Genomic DNA, 18249 nt, shown 5'->3' with positions numbered 1-18249 from the left:
TCCCATACCCCTTACCTGGACGCCATCTACACTTTCCTCTGCTCCCTGAGTCCTGAACCCTTTAGTTTCTAAGTTCCCAGGGCTCCAACTGAGTTTCGTCCCCAGTTCTCTTTCCTCAAGTTCCACTTCGACCTTTCCTCTCCTCCTCCCCTAACCCAATCTGGGCCCATTCTCCGCCCTGCGCTTTCTTTTGAAGTCCTCCAAAGCCTGGCCCCCAAGCCTCCTGGCCCCCAGGTCCCTTCCCACAGTTCCCCTGGCCTCAGACTGGCTCCCTCTGCTGCACAGCAGCCCCAGTCTATCCCCCTCCCACTTAATCGCCCTGGCTCTGCTCCCTCCCCCTGGCCCTGGATCCACCTGGACATTTCCTGTGTCTTTTCCTTGCTCACCTTCCACACCCTACCCTGAGGATTCAGATAGATTCTTCCTCGCAGACCGACTTGTCCTCAGGGTTCCTGGTTCCCCCAGGCCTGGGTCCTTCTCACCTGATGGCTGGTTCAGGGACACTTGGGACAAGGACAGGATGGGCTGGGCGGGTGGCTTCAGTGTTGGGTGGGGCTTAAGCCAGATTCTGTGAGGGAGGGGGCTGGGGAGTGGACTTGGGTGGCCCTTCCCTGGCCCTCCCCCCCGTCAGTTGCACAGTTACAGCCTAAGAACTTTGTTTGAAGTCTCCTCAGTTTGTTACCTGGGGCGGAGGGTGGAGAATTCACCCTGACCTCCCTAGCCCCTCCCTGTCCTGTCTCCCAGTCAGTCAGTAACTGGCAGGTCCCAGAAACTTTAGTGCTAGAGCTGGAGGAGGGGGCAGGAACCCTGTCTTTACCCAACCCAGTTGTACACACACTGCTCAGTGAGGCTGGGTCACTCGAAACTTACCTGTAAATTAACCATAAAGATGCACATGGAAACATACCATAGATCCAGACACAAATTCAACTTTCCTCAACATAGCCTCCCACAATCACCATGACCCAGAAAGAAGTTACACAGTCACAAAGATTTCCAGAGTCACACAAGAGACACTTAGCCGTACCCCACCCCCACTAACATGCAGATATAAAGCCAATGGACCCTAACCCAAACCCACCAGGTTCTCAGCTCTCAGGCACCCACACAGTGCTCCAAACAGCCACCCAGGAACACAAGGGCAGAGACCCAAGCACTGAATTCCTTCATAATTGTACTAGGTAATAAAGACACACACAACGTCACACAACCAGCCAAGTGCAGACCACAGCCCAACCCCAGAACACCATCACAAAGGCGACCATCACACAGAGGGAGGTAGCCTACATTTATTCCTGATCTCCCCCGTACAAAAACACACCTGTGACCACATGAGTTTGAGCATGCTCTGGGAGTTGGTGATGGACAGGGAAGTCTGGCATGTGGCAGTCCATGAGGTCACAAAGAGTCGGACATGACTGAGGGACTGAACTGAACTGACCACACATCAGATGCAGGCGCACTAGCCCTCAACACAGCAGCCTACAGTTCTGGCATCAGATCTATGTCTGGTGGTCCCTTAGATTTGCCCATGTTGCAAAGACACATATGTGCAACACTGACCCCTCCCAACAGTCCCACAGACCCAGAGGGTCACATCCAGGAGTCAGGCCATAATCCTTCATGAAATTCACCTGCATTTATTTGTACATCAATCCGTAAGACACACCCTCCCCAACACCCCCTCACTTTGGGTGGTGACAGGCAGGCTCGTACACACACCCTGGGTTGCAGTCACTTTCGTCATTGTCATGAACACACAAGCTTAGGGACACAAAACTTTGTCCCCACACTTGGCACGGATACAGGACACATGTTCTCCCTTCAGAGGCACACCTACACAGGGGGCACTCTAGCCTGGTACAGACAGCCCTCCATCCTCAACTTGTGGGAGGGGCAGAGGCTCAGGGCTCCAGGCTCAAGAGGGGCATCCTGGAGTGCCCCTCAGACTCTCCAGTCCACCCTGGCTACAGAAGTGCACATAGCTCCACTCGACCCCACCCTGAGGTCTGGCCAGCCAGGACGCTGTGTTCCTAACCCAGCAGGTGTCTGCCCCACCCGGGGTAATTAGGAACCAGCCCGGACTGTCTGTCCTCGGACCCATGCCTCCGCTGTCCAGCTGCTGGACAGCTCATAAAAGAGGGTGAGGGGTGATGCTGCCAGCTAAGGCAACTGGGGAGGGGACAGGCTTCAGGTTGATGGGCTCCATACTCAACGGGCTTCCCTTGTAGCTCAGCTGGTAAAGAATCCACCTGCAATGCAGGAGACCTGGGTTCGATCTCTGGGTTGGGAAGATCCCCTGAAGCAGAGAAAGGCTACCCACTCCAGGATTCTGGCCTAGAGAATTCCATGGACTGTATAGTCCGTGGGATCGCAATCGGACATGACTGAGCAACTTTCACTTCATTTCATACCTGACCTGAGGCCCCTATTTCCTTGGCTGTATCCTTACACACAGCTACCAGCACTGCCCGCCCCCCCACTCCCCCACCCCCGTGCTCATCTCCCGTCCTCCAGCTCCCAGTATCCCCACACACTTTTGACTGCTGGACCCCTGCTGGGGCGGAGGCAGGTTGCCCAGGCTAGTTCACATGCTTACTAATTGTAACAGCGAATATTAACAAACACTCCTTGGCAGGTACATGCCTGGGGCTATTGTAAAGGCGTTACCTATTTCATCTCTTTGTGTCTTTATATGCAGGAAATGTGAACTTGGTGAGTTTGTTATTCCCGCTAAACTGAGGCCCAGATGACAGACAGCCCTTTCATGACACACCTGGGATTTGAACCCCGAGCAGTTTGGTTAGGTTATAAGCACTTCCCTGACATGGACCTGCCTATACTGGCTTGGGTACAACCCGATGGAGTTGGGAGGGGGGACACGTCTAGGCTCGTGGCTGGGTTCCCCTTACACATGCACACCCTGGCACACCTAGATCCTGGATGTGCGCTGTCTAAACACTACTTCCTGACTCATGTGTCCCCAAGCACCCCTTTTGCCCCCACCCACATTTAGCTCCAGCTTGGAACTTGCAAATGCCTAAGATCATGCCAGTCTTGGGTCTCTCAAGCAGGGTGTGACAACGACTGTCCAGGGAGTGGCAGAGGGAAGCGTGAAGGGGAGAAGGCGGACTGTTAGGCGTCTTTCAGGCTGGTGTGCTGACCCTTCCAAGGTCAGGTGAATTTGTGCCAGGGGCCCTATGAACGGCCCCCTTCTGTCTCCATTTTAGGAATAGGGGACTGGTGCTCAAACTGCAGGAAGCATGCTAGAGGCCACTGAGACTGCTCTGGGGGCACGATGGGACTTCAGGCCCCTCTAGCCTGAGTTTTTTGTCATCTTGTCCCCTAAACTGCCCCCCTGCTGCAGTCCTGTGCTGGGACAGGCTGATGCCATGCCATTCCATAGAATAGGAATTGGTTGTGGGGGGGAGGTGGGTGGAGACTGTTAATCCCCAGTCTGGCAAGCCCAGCCTCTGCCCAGGGCGCCCACTAATTCCCAAACCAAACAGCAGGCAGTGCTGGGCCCGCTGCCGGCCTAATCCGCTCCCCACCAGCCTGGGGCTGGCCAAGGGGCCTCTTGGTTCCCACGCTCTGAGCTCTGAAGGATGTGGGCAGATGCAACTTCTTCTATTCCAGGCTTTACAGCCCAGAAAGATACCCTGACCCACAAAGACCAAGAAAACAGCACTCCTTTACCAAAGAACCCTCCTTCTAAAATTGCCACAATAAACATGCATCTCTATTAGATCTCTGTTGTGACAGTGCCTCTCTGGATGTGACATCTTTGTGCAGTGTACAACCTGTGCAACCGTACATGAAGGTACTAAGCCCCAACTCCTACCTCATATCAATATCCACAGAAGTTTAAGATCATTTTATTGAGGGAGGAGAGGTGGGGAGAGGTGGGGGTGCAGCTATAGCTCCCCCAGCCCCACCAGGGGGAAAAGACCCCCTCCCCGCCTCCCATCCCCCAAGTGGTTCCCCTGTATTAGAGGGGGAACTTTGTGCAAACTCTGCCCCGGTGGGTGGCGGGTGGGTGTGAAATGGCAGCTGGGGCTGGTGGAGGTGCTATTGCGCACTGGGGGGCTTGTAGGGCTCCAAGAGGAGAGCAGAGAAGGTGTTGACCTTGTCCGCTCCCCGAACCTCATGGGGCAGCAGCGGCAGCTTCACAATGTGGAAGTCTTCGTATAGGTCCTCCATCTGTGGCAGGGGCAGAAGGCAGCAGTCAGGGGGCCCCAGGGCAGGGACAGGATGTGATTGGTGTAAAGGGTCAGGCTGGGGGGGGTCTCAGGGTCAGGGAGAGAATATGAGCAAGGACTTTACAGGGTCATGGGTGGGAGTGGCACCAGTGAGGTCAGAGATCCCGGGCCTGGACCTCCCACTCCCCAGGATCAAAGATACCCAGGCCAGCTAGTCTACAAAGGCCAGAATCAGGTCTGAAGCAGGAGGTGAAGGGCAGGGGATTAGGCAGATGAACAGAGAGTGAGATGGAGCAAAAGATCAGAGAACACAGTAAAAGATCAGCTGGGCCGGCTGGGCTGGGCCAGACCGCAGCTTCTGGGGGTCAAAGTGTGAGACTGGGCGGGAGGGTGGGTGTGCACACCTGATCCAGGTACTTGGCTTGGATCTTGTGGCGGGCCTCACACATCTTACAGGGCTTCTCGGGATCAGGGAAGACGAGCTGGTTGACAATGATATTGTGCGTGTCAATCTTGCACTTGGCCAGCTCCTGGATCAGCCGTTCGGTTTCATACAGGGACAGGAACTCCGCGATGCACACACAGATGAAGGTTGTTTGCTCCTGTGGGAGGCAAGAGAGGACAGGGAGGGGCAGGTCTCAGCCCTGTCCCCATGGTTCCCGGAGCCTCTCACCGCCCACCTGGATCTGAACTCACAGGGTCTTTGAACTGCTCGCTGACGGAGCGGATGACAGGCAGCGTTTCTTCCAGCTTGGAGGCCAGCTGGTCTGCGTTCATGTCGCCGAGGCCCAGCATGTTGCACATCTATGGGGATGGGAGAGCGCTCACGGTTTACTTGGTGCCCATTACACTCCCTGGGTCCAGCTCACTAGACACTTGGTTGGGGAGGGCAGGGCGGGTGCGGGGAGGAAACGAATCCCAACACCTCCCAGTGGTTTCAGATGTGGCCCCTTGAGCAGATCATACGGGTCCATCCCGAGCTCTGCCCATTTTTGTGGGACCGTGGGCAGGTTAGTGCCTCGGTTTCCCCATGTGTAGAGCTGCTGTCCTATACAACACACTGTCACACACTCAGAAGGGTGCCTGGCACACAGGAAATGCTCCACGAATTTTACTACCTGAGGGGGGCTTCCCTGATGGCTCAGTGGTTAAGAATCCACCTGCCAAAGTGGGAGACATGGGTTCGATCCCTGATCCCAGAAGATCCCACATGCTGAGGAGCAATAAGCCCGTGTGCTGCAACCCCCAAAGCCCATGCACCTAGAGACTGTGCTCTGAAACGAAGAGAAGCCACTGCAGTGTAGGAGCCCAGGCACTGCAGCTAGAGAGTAATCTCCGCTTGCTGGAACTAGAGAAAAGCCCTCACAGAAATGGAGACCCAGAGCAACCACCAATAGAAAAAAAAAGTTACTACCTGAGATTCAAGTCCTCACCAGGGGACCATCCATAACCAGGGAGGTGGGAGTGGTGTGCAGAAGCGTGGGGTCATTAGGGTTGTCATGTCGTGCTAATAACAACCCATGGTGGGGAGACCCGCACGCTCTCCATTTGACAGACATGGCCCAGAGAGGGGAACTGACTTGAGGTCACAGAGCAGTATCACACCAGAGTGCAGTGCATTTGAACCTGGGCTACCTGGCTCTGGATACAGGAAGTCCCCTACATAGGAACCTTCAAGCTGTGAACTTCTGAAGATACAAACATACATCTGGTTTCAGCCAGAAGCCAGAACTTGTGCTATTAATGTCAGGCGCGACTGAAACTGCAGCTTGCCCTCCGTCTCCTATTGCTGACGATCCTTCAGCTCTGCCACCTCTAACCTCTCCCTCCTCCAGTCAGTAACTCTTCTTGCCCGATCTGTATGCCAACTGTTGTACTGCACTAGTGTACTTTTTAAGGTACTGTCCTGTGAGTTTAAAAATGCTTTATTTTTTGTGTTTTTTTAATGTATTATTTGTGCAAGAAGTATTATAAACTCATTACAGTATGGTATGGGCTTTCCTGGGCACTCAGCGGTAAAGAACCCGCCTGCTGATGCAGGAGACTCAGGTCCAATCCCTGGGTTGGGAAGATCCCCTGGTGAAGGAAATGACAACCAACTCCCGAATTCTTGCCTGGGAAATCCCATGGACAGAGGAGCCTGGTGGGCTACAGTTCATGGGTTCACAAAAAAGTCAGAAGTGACTGAGCAGCTAAACAACAACAGTACAGTACAGAACTACAAAGACAATTGTGTTCTTTGGGATCCCAGGTTAACTCTGTTGAACTTACGGACAAACTGGACTTACAAACTTGATCTCAGGATGGGACTCGTTCATATGTAATGGACTTACTGTATGTGGTTTCAAGCTCTGTCTGGGGCACTCAAGAGGTGGAGGCAGGGACACAGAGGTGGAGGCAGGGACTCCGAGGTGGAGGAGGGCGGACAGTGAAGACCCAACCCCCTCACTGGGAAGCGCTGACTGACAGGGCACGTGGTAAAGGCCTTTGTTATGGTGCAACTGGGAGCCCTGTTCTGACTCAGGGGATTCCTGGCTGCCCGGGGGGCCCCTGCCTGCCTGTGAGATGAAGGGGCTGATCTGGTTCTTGATCTGCATGAGGCGGCCAAGCCCCCGCTCGACGATGGTGGGGAAGTTGAGCAGCCTCAGCGTGTGGCCTGTGGGCGCCGTGTCGAACACCACCACGGAGAAGTTCATGCCCTTCACCAGCCTGCAGGGAGAAGAGGGTCAGGCCCACTCTGCCCTTTCTTCTGCCCCCAGCCCCAGGCAGCACCCAGTACCCCTGGCCGTGCCTGACCTCATCACCTCTGCGTAGCTCATGGCCTCATCGATGCCTGGGAATGCGCTCATAGCTTCTTGCATCATTTTTTTGCCCATGCTCAGCATGTTGTCCTCTTCAAAGAACTCGTCCGGCAGCTCCGCCACGCCCAGGCTGGGGTCAATCTCCTTCGGGCCGAGGGGGTCAAGATTCAGGCTGCTGTGGCTGGGGCCTTGGCACCGAGGCACAGAACCTGAGGGAGCCTGGGGGGCGCCTGAGCACAGCCCATCATCGGATCACAGCTGAGGAGACCCCCGAGGTGCCACGGCCCCTCCCTTAGGCGCTTCGAGTATTCAGCGACCGCAGATTGTCAAACAAGCAGATGGAAGATCGTCAACTGTCCTCAGTGCCCAGATGGAAGCCAGAGCCCACTGCAAGGCCTTTTCTTTTTACCTGGCCACATCACGCAATGTGTGGGATCTGAGTTCCCTGAATAGGGATCAAACCCATGCCGCCTGCAGTGGAAGCACGGAGTCTTAACCACTGGACTGCTGGAGAAGTCCCTGCAGGGACATTTCACTGGCTGTTCCCCCACCCAGCCCAGGACCTCTTCCAGATCAGTCCTGTAACATGAGTCTTCCTTGAATGCCCGAGCTAACAGTGCAGCCCTAGACCCGCAGCCCTCTTTTCCTTTCTCCTTAACATCTAGCCTCCTGAAGATCCCCTGGAGAAGGAAACAGCAATCCACTCCAGTGTTCTTGCCTGGGAAATCCCATGGAGAGAGGAACCTGGAGTGCTACAGTCCATGGGGCCATAAAGGAGTCGGACACAACTTAGCAACTAAGCACACACGCACATGGTGTCTACTTATCATGTCTATCACCTGTCTCCACACCACAGTGCCGGCCCCATGAGGGTAGGGGTTTTGATTGTCTTGTTCACTGTGGTGTCCCCAATACCTGGGAAGTGTGTGGCAGAGTAGGTCCTCAACTTGGATGTAGGATCCATGAAAGGATAACCAAGCCTGGGGTCCCTGTCCTGTCCTGCACTCAATGCCTCTTTATCTTCTGCCTGTGTTCCCTCTTTTTTTTTCTTCTTTTTCTTTTTTATAATAATTTTATGTATTTTTGGCAATGCTGAGTTTTCTTTTGCTGCAAGGGCTTTTCTCTAATTGCGGTGTGCAGGCTTCTCATCGCGGTGGCTTCTCTTTTTGTGGAGCACAAGCTCTAGGGTTCTCGGGCTTCAGCAGTTGCAGCGCCCAGGCTCTAGAGCACAGGTTCAACGGTTGCGGCACACGGGCTTAGTTGCTCTTCGGCACGTGGGATATTCCTGCATCAAGGGGGATTGAACCTGTGTCTCCAGCATTGCAGGTGGATTCTTTACCACTGAGCCACCAGGGAAGCCCCTACCTCTTCTTTTTGACTTCATGGTTTCTGTGGTGAATCCCTCAACTCCCTGGACTCAGAGATCACTTCCCTGTGGGGAGCTTATCCGCATATCACCCCCCCCAGTCACACCTTTGATGGGTTATTCCTAGCTACTGGCCCACTCTTTGACCCTAGCTCTCTCAACTCCTGTTATTCTAGATCTCTCTGGGCCACTTCATCCTCACCTCTCTGCCCCTTTGTTCACTGTCGGTGTTCCTCTTAGCTGGCACCCTTATCCAGCCCAGTTTCCAGAGGATGCCTCTGCACACACACTCTTTTCCCTCTACAGTTGGCAAAAGCCCCATTCTCATTATTTGCAGCTCGCTGGCATGGCTGCACCAAGGTAAACATCCGAGGAACATGCCTGACAAACAGCTTCACCTTGCTCCCCACTGCTGATCGCAAATCTCCAATGGGCATTTGATGAGCCAGACAATCCACCAGTGGGAGTATTAATGCCACATCTCCTTCCTCCTCAAACACTTTCTTTCCCAAGTGGCCCACTGTCTCTGCTGGGGCTTGTGCCTCAGTGAGAAAGTGAAGCCACTGGCCACTAACACCCTCATTTCACCCTAGAAAATGCCCCAGTCCTTCCTTCCAAGTCCCTGGTCCTGGCAGAGTGCAAGTCCTGGGTCTGTGCACTGGAGCAAGCAGTCGCACACCTGAGGCCCCTCCTCGGCTAGCATCCTTATTCCCTCCTGTAGCATCACTTGTCCCTTCCAGTTGAAGCATTTTTTTTTTTTGGTTTTTGGCCACACTGATCAGCTTTTGGGACCTTAGCTCCCAAATCAGGGGCTGAACCTGGTCCTCAGTAAAGAGAGAGCCCAGAGTTCTAACCACTGGACTGCCAGAGAATTCTCTGAAGCATTTGCATCAGCAAACACACGTGCTCTTAAAATCTCCTTTCTCAGAAAAGCCTTCCTTAACTCTCATTCCCATTCCCCTCCAGGGATGGCCACGCTCATTTCTCTCCTCCCATCATGGTGATCCCTGTCTCCACTGTGGTTCACCCACTCCAGGCAGGCTTTTGCGCCCATTCCCAGGGTGATCTGCTTAAAATGGATGTGCCTGCCAGAGCCAACAATCTTTCTGCCCAAGTCCCTTTGTCCTCCTCGAGTTTAGGAGCCCATACTATCTTGCTTCCCTCCCACCTCACCTGGGGCTCCTCCTTGGCCTCTTTCACTGATTCTTCCTCTTCCTCTGCTGGACCCTAAATGTTGATATGCCCCTAGAGTTGTTTCTGGGCCTCTCTATTCTCTCACTCTTTCCTCCATTCACACAACTTTAAATAAATATCACCCTTGGGACAATGACTCTCAATGCTAACCTCTTCCTCTAGGCTCATATAACTAAGCCACTGCTCTGATGTCTCCATTTGGATGACCAATGGGCACCTTGATCTCACTAAGCCAAATAAAATTCCCCATTTTTGCCTTTTACACTTGCTCCTCTCCCAGTCTTCTCCATCTCAGTTGCCCAGGGAGTCAACTAAGAGATGTACTGAATTCATTTCTTTTCCTCATGCATTATAACCAAGCAGTCAAATTGCTTTAATTCCAAAATACACCCCAGGGATTTCCCTGATGGTCCAGTGGTTAAGAATCCACCTTCCAATGCAGGGGATGCAGACGCAATCCCCGGTCAGGGAACTAAGATCCCAATGCCATGGGGCAACTAAGCCCACATACTGCAACAGAAGCCCCTGTGTACGACAATGAAGACCCACCGAAGCCAAACAAATGAAAATAAATCCCAAATTTTACCACTTTCCACCTCCCTCCCCACCAAGTTTTGGCTGCCACCATTTCTAGCCTGGTCACTGTCCCAGTTCTCTTTGCTTCCATTCTTGACTTTATAGTCCAATCTCTTCATGAAAGCTACAGGGAACTTTTTGAAAAACGATGTGTCCCATGACATTATTCTGCTTAAAACAAACAGGTTCCCATTAAACTTGGAATCAGGGACTTCCCTAGTGGTCCAGTGCCTAAGACTCCATCCTCCCAATGCAGGGGACCTGTATTCAACACCTGGTTGGAAAACTAGATCCCACATGCTGAAACTAAAGATTCTGTGTGCTGCAACTAAGACCTGGCACTAAGATCCAGAGCAACCAAATACATAATTAAAATAAATATAAAAATATATATAAACTTGGAAACAAAGCTTAACTACTCCCAGTGGCCTGCTAGGTCCTATTATTGATGTCTCCCTCCCCTCCCCTTGCTCACTCCAGCTACTCTGGTTTCCTTTCTGATCCACAAATGTCTCTCACCCAGTCCCCTGTGGGTATGCTGAAGAGGGGAAAGTGGAAAGACAAGAGGCTGGAGAACCTGCAGGACACGGTAGCTAATGGTGGGTGTTCACAGGAAAGGCCTGAAGGTGCCTTTGACAGAGCTGGGGGGGGGGGGTGGGGTGGGGCGTGGGGTAGGCCTGAGCCCTATTGCACTCACCATGGCAAAGAGGTTGTCATAGCCTTTGACCTTGGTAGGCACCTTGGAGAACTTCTGGTCAAATGCATCGGAGATGTTGTGGGCTGGGTCGGTGGAGATGATCAGAACACTCTCCCGCCCCTTGGACAGCTGGACTGCTAGGCTGCAGCTGGGCAAAAGAAAGGTCAAAAGGTTGGGGGAGGGGTGAAGAGTCAGGCTCTGCTCCCTAGGTCTGCAAGGGGAGATGAAGGGTCGCAGGAGCAGAGGACCTGGATCAGTAAGGGCCTTGAGAGAAGAGTATGGAGGACTGTGGGATCAGGCCTCAATCTCTGCAGTGGGACCCTCTCAGATCTCATCTACTGAACCGTCCATCTGGCTAGAGTGGTAAGATTCGGCTGAGTGGGTCAGTCTGGTGTGATGCCTGCTTCTTCGCTGGCACAGAGTGGCATCACGATCCGGCTGTCCAGTCAGCACAGCCTGACCCTGTGTCCGCTCCCTCAACGCTAAGCTAAGGGGTCCTTTGCACCTCTTGCTAAACTCGGTGGTTCGGTCCATTTGTCCAGGGTAATCTGCCCGGGGGATCCCTTCCCCTCCTCCCAGCTGACTGGGATAGCCTGATCATGTGCCCTCCCTCCCGCCTTCCACCCCCACGTGGGCAGGGAACGACAAGGTTCACCAGATTAGGATAGTTCGCTCAGGTGCCCCTCCCCTTCTTGGGCACACTCTGGTACAGTCTACCTGATGGGGACATCTAAGTGCTCTCCCGGACCCCGTGCGCTGGATTCAACGTGGTTCAGCCCTTGAGCCCCAACAGGGATGGTCCAATTCAGAGGGTGCCCGGCCGGCTTTCAGGAGGTATCTTCCATTTGCTCCAGATAACTTCTGGAGAGTACAATCCAGAAGACCCCGCCCCAGCCCTCTTGCCCGGCTGGTGCTGGAAGACCCGGTCTTTCGATTCCCCTTCACCCTGTGGTACATCCCACCCGTTTTCCCGGCCCCCACCGCAGCCTCTTTACCTGCAGGTTGTCTTGCCAACTCCACCCTTGCCCCCAACGAAGATCCACTTAAGGCTGCGCTGCTCGATGATGTTGCTAAGCGTGGGCTCCAGCGGCTCCACATCAGGGGCATCCTCGAACTCCTCTGCCTCAACCCCCCACCCGGCCACCCCTGCCGCCATCTTGGAACCGGATCACGTGATCAAGCCGAGCGCACCATGCAAAGCACCTGCAGGGGAAATTTCCTATCATATTCCCATCAAGGCTAGAAGGCTGAACTGATTTTCTCATAGCTTAACTTCTAGGAGCTAATAGAAGCTATATGTCCAATGTCTTCCCTTCCAAGCTTCACCATGTTAGCCTCTTGTCTACATTTTCTTCAAAGACTCCCCCTGTCTAATTAATGCATTGGTACATCCCAGGATACTCCCCTTTACTGATTGGCCTCTAAGTCTAGCAGCACTCCTTTCATTGGCTACATCTTTTCTTACTTTCACCAATCATTCTCACGTCCCGGTAGGGCCAACCTCCCCTTAGCAACCGACCAAACACCATTCCATGCCCTTTTCAAGAAGTTAGTTCCGAGGTCCACCCTGACCTGACTCCATAGGCTCAACTTCTTGTCGATCATTTCCCGCCCCTATTCTCCGAACTAGGTCCCAGAACCCCTCAGGTCCGTCTCTTCTGTTATTCAATTGGCTGGGAGCCATTGGGCTCCTGACGCAAACCAATCACAGACGAACCGATTAGTTGGCTGGAGACAGTTTCGGCGCTGCGAGTGGGTTAGAGAGAGAATTACTCCAGTTGGGGGCGAGGTCCACAGATCCTTGTCCAGTGAGCCCTGAGCTCCTTTGCGGGCTTGCATCCTTTTTGTAGAAGGCATCCGATTCCCCAAAACCTGCTTCCACTTTACCCTAGGTTCGAGGGGAAACTTCAGTTCAGCCAATTCTGTTTGAAACTCTGCCCTGGGCAGGAATACATGCTTGGTCCCAGGCCCTTTTGCGGACACTATACCTTAGTTGGAGACTCCAACCTAGAAATATCCGTGGCTTCATTTCAGTACCCTAGCACATAAAGAACTTCACAATCACTTTTCACTTTAATGCATTGGAGAAGGAAATGGCAACCCACTCCAGTGTTCTTGCTTGGAGAATCCCAGGGATGGGGGAGCCTGGTGGGCTTCCGTCTATGGGGTCGCACAGAGTCGGACACGACTGCAGCGACTTAGCAGCAGCAGCAGCAGCAGCACATAAAGTCATACCCTGATTTGCAGATATGAACCTCTCAGCTCCTTGGAGTGAGCTGTGTCTCTATTTCCAAATGAAAGCTCCATCCCAGAGATAGGTACCTAATCCAGAGACACCCCCATTTCTGTTCTCGGGGACCAGGCTAGATATGCCCTCTAGCTAGTTTTAGTTAGGGACCCAGGTTCCGAGGTATCAGCTGAGCACACAGCCAGGCCACGTCTCTCCCTGAGATTACCCCTGGTGTCAGAAGGAGATTCTAGCCCCGAAAAGCTAGTACACCACCGAGTCCCAAGCAGGAACCTCACTCCGAGAGCCAGCTACACACCCAGAACCAAACAATAGTCTCATTCCGGAAGAGACCATCTCTGCGTAACGCCAGCAGGAGCCTAGCAGGGATATAATGTTCCGCCGGACCCAGCGGTGCGGGCCGGGGCGGGCCAGGGCCGGCCTGGGCAGCTGCTTGAGGGCGCGCCGCTTCAGGCCTTATTCCTCATTCGTCCCGCCCCTCATGCCCCGCCCCCACTGCGGTCGCCTAAGCACCAGACGGGTCTTCCCGGCATGCATTGCCCGGGACCAGGCTCGTCGGGCGCCAAGCGCGGGGCCGGGAGCGGCCTTCCCGGAGTCCTTTGCGCGGCACCTGGTGACAAAATGGCTGCCCGAGGGAGACGGGCGGAGCCTCCCGGTCGGGAGGCGCCGGGCCCCGCGGGTGGCGGCGGCGGGGGCGGAAGCCGATGGGCTGAGTCCGGACCCGGGACGTCGCCCGAGAGCGGGGATGATGAAGTGTCGGGTGCGGGTTCGAGCCCAGTGTCGGGCGGCGTGAACTTGTTCGCCAACGACGGCAGCTTCCTGGAGCTGTTCAAGCGGAAGATGGAGGAGGAGCAGCGGCAGCGGCAGGAGGAGCCGCCCCCGGGCCCGCAGCGACCCGATCAGCCAGCCACCGCTGCCGCCGCGGGTCCCGGGGATCCGAAGAGGAAGGGCGGTCCGGGCCCCACGCTCAGCTTCGTAAGGAGCCGCGGGGGTGGGGGCGGGCGCCAGGGTCTTCCTTGGCCTGGGGAATCGGGACCGAGAAAGGGGATCGGGATCCAGGTCCACCCTCCGACTCCGATCAAGGGGCCGTCCGGGTCATCCGCTGAGGATTCAGAACCTGGATTCCCTACAAGAGAGGTCTGGGGGTGGAGATGGGGACCCCAGGAGTCTGCCCGCAGGAACTGGGAGCTGGGGGGGGATTCCATTGGAAACAGCGTTCCGAGGATCGGGAGACCAGGGTACTAGAATTCCTGTTTGAGTGGTACCCACCCGAACTTTGGATTTGGGGACCATCTCCCACTATGAGAATGGGTGTCATATTCAAGTCTGGAGTCTGAGCTGTGTGAATGAAAGACTCAGAGTGCTTGCTGTGTGACCTAGGAGATTTGCTTGAGTTCCATGATTTTCCTTCGTCCGGTGTCCATTTATTGAGCACCTTACCTTGTGCTGGGCACTGTGCTAGGTGATGGATATGCTGTGCTGAACATGACAGGCATCACTGCTCTCCCGGAGCATCTGAGATGGCCTAACCTCATTTTCCCTGCTTGCAAAAATGGGCATCTTATGTGATTACCATTGGGCAAGCCTTCTAGGAAGGGCTAAACCAGTGGTTCTCAACTGGGGACGATTTCCACCTACCCCGTCTCCACACTTGACGAAGTCTGGGGACATCTGTGGTCGTCAGGACGGACATTCATGAGCAGAGGGCAGGGCTGCTGCTCAACATCCTGAAACAGAACAACTCTCTCCTCCCCCTCTCCAGCAAACATGATCCAGTTCAAAATGTCATTAGTGCCTAAGATTGAGAAACTCTAGGCTCAAAAAAGGGCACCTATATTGATTGTAAACCCTGAGCTAGCTTTGTTTCTTGTGTTGAGAGCAAGTTCCTGTGGTGTGGAGAAAAAAAGTGTTGACTTAAGAGTAATGGACTTGGGTGGGGGTGCGTCAAGTTTCTTCATCTGTCAAAAATGAGTGTGAGAATAGTCTCAGCAGCTCAGGTCACTTAACACCTGGTTGAGGGCTAGGGACAGGATGTCTGTAAAGCCTGTCACGGCCCTTGGTGCACAAGAAGCCCTCAGTTTGTGGGAGAAAATAGAGGACCGGGAAAGTTCAGGCTAAATCTTACATTTGAAGAATGGGAAGTGACCGAGCCTGGGCTGGTGTGAGAACTGGGTGGCAGCCGAGTGCCCCCCTGTGAATGAGAGTAGCAGTAGTTGTTACTGCCTTTTCTGTTTGGGCATGGGGGAGCCATTTGCGGGAGTGCCCTCACAGAGGCCAGGCCAGGTTAGGTGTCAGGGAACAGCATCAGGCGGTGGCCAAGATTGGTGCTCCCTGGACTCAACACACCTGACCCTGAATCCAGCTCCACTGTCTGCTGTCCGCGTGATCCAGGGGACAGGCTTCTCCTTTTCAAAGGTGTTTCCTCATCTGTCCAATGGACGGTTATGACCTTCATCTTAAGGTAGCTGTGAAAGTTGAAGGAGATGATATGTCCAAAGCCACTTGGCACAGGGCTTAGTATACAGTAAGCGCTCAATAAAGGGAGCGGTTGCTGCCTGTGTGGTCTGTACTAGGGGATAGTGAGGACAGAGCTCATCCCCCTCATGTGGGGATTCTTCTCTCTCCCTGGGAAGACAGCTGGGGGGCCCAGGACTGCTTGGGCATCTGGGCCCAGGGCAGGCGCTGAGTCGCGTGTGCTCCTCTCTGATTGCTGCGCAGGTCGGCCGGCTGGTGGAGCTGGGCGCGGCGTCGGGACGGGCCACCGGGCCGGGCTAGGAAGGTGTAGTGGGCCTCAGCACCGCCAAGGGCGGGCCCCGGCTCCTGTAACCGTTGCAGTCTTCTGTCCCTTCACCCAGGTGGGCAAGCGCAGAGGCGGGAACAAACTAGCCCTCAAGACGGGAATAGTAGCCAAGAAGCAGAAGACGGAGGATGAGGTGAGCAGACTGGTTGTGGCAGGGACTGCCTCTGTTGCCTTTTCCTTCTAGCCTCAGCGCCTGGCCGAGGTGCCCCATCCCTCCCTCTTCAGTATCCGGCCCTTGGATGGATGTACTGGGTGGGGGAGGAGGGCTTTCAACCCAGCTCCTAGATAACTTGCCTCTGCTTATCTTTATCTCAGACCCAATACGCTGTGGGTGGGTCAGCTGTCTCAGGACAGTCCTGACCCTGGTTCCTGGCATCCCCTTCCCAACCCTCTGTGTATCCCTCCTCCCCCCCAACAGGTATTAACAAGTAAAGGTGATGCATGGGCCAAGTACATGGCAGAGGTGAAAAAGTACAAAGCCCACCAGTGCGGTGATGATGATAAAACGCGGCCCCTGGTGAAATGACCCCCCTCCCTGCCTGCCCACGGCCTGGGACTCTCTGCGATGTACATAACTATTTAATGCAGTGGCAGCGCGGCAGCCTTTCCCCCCAAGGACTTATACACAGAAGGAAACCGAGATGCTTCCCGCAGCTGCGGATGATTCTCCAGGACTCTTTTTTACCTTGAGCACTTGCCTCCTGAGACTTCGTAGAACAGTGTTTTACTGTCCCCTCTCCTCCCTCCCCCTGGCTCTTTCTGTCTTCCTTTTCTCACCCCCCCTCCCACCCTTTAGCCATCACTTCTGGGAAGTAAAGAACATGACTTAGTGCTGGAGTTGTGTGCTTGGTTTGCTTTTTTGCTCTCTCCAACTTAAGCCCTTCCCTCTTGGCTGGTTGCACACCTACCAAAGGCTGGGTCTGCCCCAGTGATGTGGGGGTGTCGGGGATAACGGGGGTGTAACCCCTCCTGGGGTTGAACTCTCCTCAGAATTCACGCCTGAGACTTACACCCCACGCCCTGTTGCTGCTCTTGTTCAGTGTCTGCACAGTCCCATCTGGGCTGGGCCAAAGCTGTCAGTTCAGATCCGAAGACAAGGAGCACTTACCGGGTGCCTGGGTTTGTCTAGGCCCTGTGGCCACCGCAGTGAACAAAACAGACCACGTGTGCTTCCTGCCTTTGTGGAAGGAAACAGACACAGATTAAAAGGGGAACCCATTTGGGGAGATGACTGCAAAGAAGTACAGGAGAGAGGCTGTAGGGAGACATCTGATCAGAGTCCTGAGGGAGGTGAGGAAGCGTGTCTGTGGGGTAATGAACAGCCAGTATACAGACAGGGAGGGTGCCTGGCCTTTACAGGGAGCTTTGAGGAGGCCACTGTGAATGGAACTGGCTGAGTGAGAAGCCTGGGTGTGTTATATGCAGAGTCTCATGTGCTAGGGTGAGAATTTGGGACTTTATTGGTAAGAAGAAACCTTTGGGGGGCTGTGGTAAGGAGCAGCATGGTATGTTTTATATCTTAACAGGATCCCTCTGGCTGAAAGGGTCTGGGCAGAGCCTGGGAGATGGAGACCAGGCTGTGATCAGGCAAGAGGAGCTAATAGGGTGTTGGCCGTGGAGGAAGTAAAGAGGACCAGGATCTGGGTTCCACTGGGGTTGGTCTGTCCTGCCAGCGACTTGTAGCCCTTCCAGGGAAGGTGTGTTTTTTTATATGATCAGGAGAAAGAATGCAAAAGGGCTTATTTGTCCCACCTTGCAGAACAGGACAACTGCTATACTAGGGGACAAGATGTCCTGAAGGAAGCCTGATGCCCCTAGTCCCCCACTAGTGTTCCTTGTAATTCTGTGTTTTCCTGGCCCCATTGCTCATCCTATTTAAGCTGAAGGCTCCCTGGGTGCCTGCTATCCGTGGAGCCAACCAAGGTGTTAAGATGACTGTGCCTCCTAACTCAAATCTATCATGGAGCAACATCGAAGCATCCTAGCTGTGGGTCCATCTCCCAGGCCTTCCCAGGCATGAATGCTGAGCCTCTTGGCACTCGTGCCCATGCTATGGCCAGGCTCCAGTCCCTCTTCTATTAGGGGAGCATCATGATTCCAAAGACCATGGTGGTCACCACATGCCTGGGACCTGTAGAGGCAGAAGGATGAAGGCTGAGTTAGCACCTGTCCATGGGGCCTCCCAGGTGGCCCAGTGGTGAAGAACCTGCCTGCCAATGTGGCAGACACAAGAGACATGGGTTCCATCCCTAGTTCGGGAAGATTCCTTGGAGGAGAACATGGCAACCCAATCCAGTATTCTTGCCTGGGAAATCCCATGGATAGAAGAGCCTGGTGGGCTACAGTCCACGGGGTCGCAAAGAGACAC

At 54.2% G+C, this 18249-nt stretch overlaps 2 protein-coding genes across 3 annotated transcripts; one reads left to right on the top strand and one right to left on the bottom strand.

Moving 5' to 3' along the window:
• Window positions 1–3859: 3859 nt before the first annotated feature.
• On the bottom strand, window positions 3860–13137 carry GET3 (guided entry of tail-anchored proteins factor 3, ATPase). The gene is made up of 8 exons (XM_040240849.1): window positions 12370–13137; window positions 11829–12036; window positions 10834–10981; window positions 6996–7144; window positions 6758–6908; window positions 4896–5003; window positions 4604–4801; window positions 3860–4200 (listed from the first exon to the last, which is right to left on the bottom strand). Exons 2-8 carry the CDS (start codon window positions 11987–11989, stop codon window positions 4069–4071), a joined length of 1047 nt encoding a protein of 348 aa, XP_040096783.1. The 5' UTR covers window positions 11990–12036; window positions 12370–13137; the 3' UTR covers window positions 3860–4068.
• Window positions 13138–13627: 490 nt separating this feature from the next.
• TRIR (telomerase RNA component interacting RNase) lies at window positions 13628–16718 on the top strand. 2 transcript variants are annotated; one of them, XM_040240867.1, is made up of 3 exons: window positions 13635–14056; window positions 15937–16014; window positions 16300–16718. In XM_040240867.1, exons 1-3 carry the CDS (start codon window positions 13703–13705, stop codon window positions 16405–16407), a joined length of 540 nt encoding a protein of 179 aa, XP_040096801.1. In that variant the 5' UTR covers window positions 13635–13702; the 3' UTR covers window positions 16408–16718. The 2 variants fall into 2 exon arrangements, with proteins under 2 accessions (XP_040096802.1, XP_040096801.1); XM_040240868.1 differs by lacking the exon at window positions 16300–16718 and having other exon boundaries at window positions 13628–14033; window positions 15937–16013.
• Window positions 16719–18249: the final 1531 nt, after the last annotated feature.

Source organism: Oryx dammah, unplaced genomic scaffold (genome assembly GCF_014754425.2).
Source record: "Oryx dammah isolate SB20612 unplaced genomic scaffold, SCBI_Odam_1.1 HiC_scaffold_5, whole genome shotgun sequence".
In the NCBI taxonomy this organism is placed as follows: Eukaryota; Metazoa; Chordata; class Mammalia; order Artiodactyla; family Bovidae; genus Oryx; species Oryx dammah.
This window is presented reverse-complemented; position numbering and strand designations above follow the sequence as displayed.

Bases quoted from the DNA above. Each gene is read 5' to 3' on its own strand.
- GET3 (XM_040240849.1), bottom strand. From the start codon at position 11,989: ATGGCGGCAGGGGTGGCCGGGTGGGGGGTTGAGGCAGAGGAGTTCGAG. The intron at 7,145-10,833 runs GTGAGTGCAATA...CTCGGCCCGAAG, and splicing joins ATGACAACCTCTTTGCCATG to GAGATTGACCCCAGCCTGGG. The intron at 4,802-4,895 runs GTGAGTTCAGAT...TGCCTCCCACAG, and splicing joins GCGAGCAGTTCAAAGACCCT to GAGCAAACAACCTTCATCTG.
- TRIR (XM_040240867.1), top strand. From the start codon at position 13,703: ATGGCTGCCCGAGGGAGACGGGCGGAGCCTCCCGGTCGGGAGGCGCCG. The intron at 14,057-15,936 runs GTAAGGAGCCGC...CCCTTCACCCAG, and splicing joins CGGGCCCCACGCTCAGCTTC to GTGGGCAAGCGCAGAGGCGG. The intron at 16,015-16,299 runs GTGAGCAGACTG...CCCCCCCAACAG, and splicing joins AGCAGAAGACGGAGGATGAG to GTATTAACAAGTAAAGGTGA.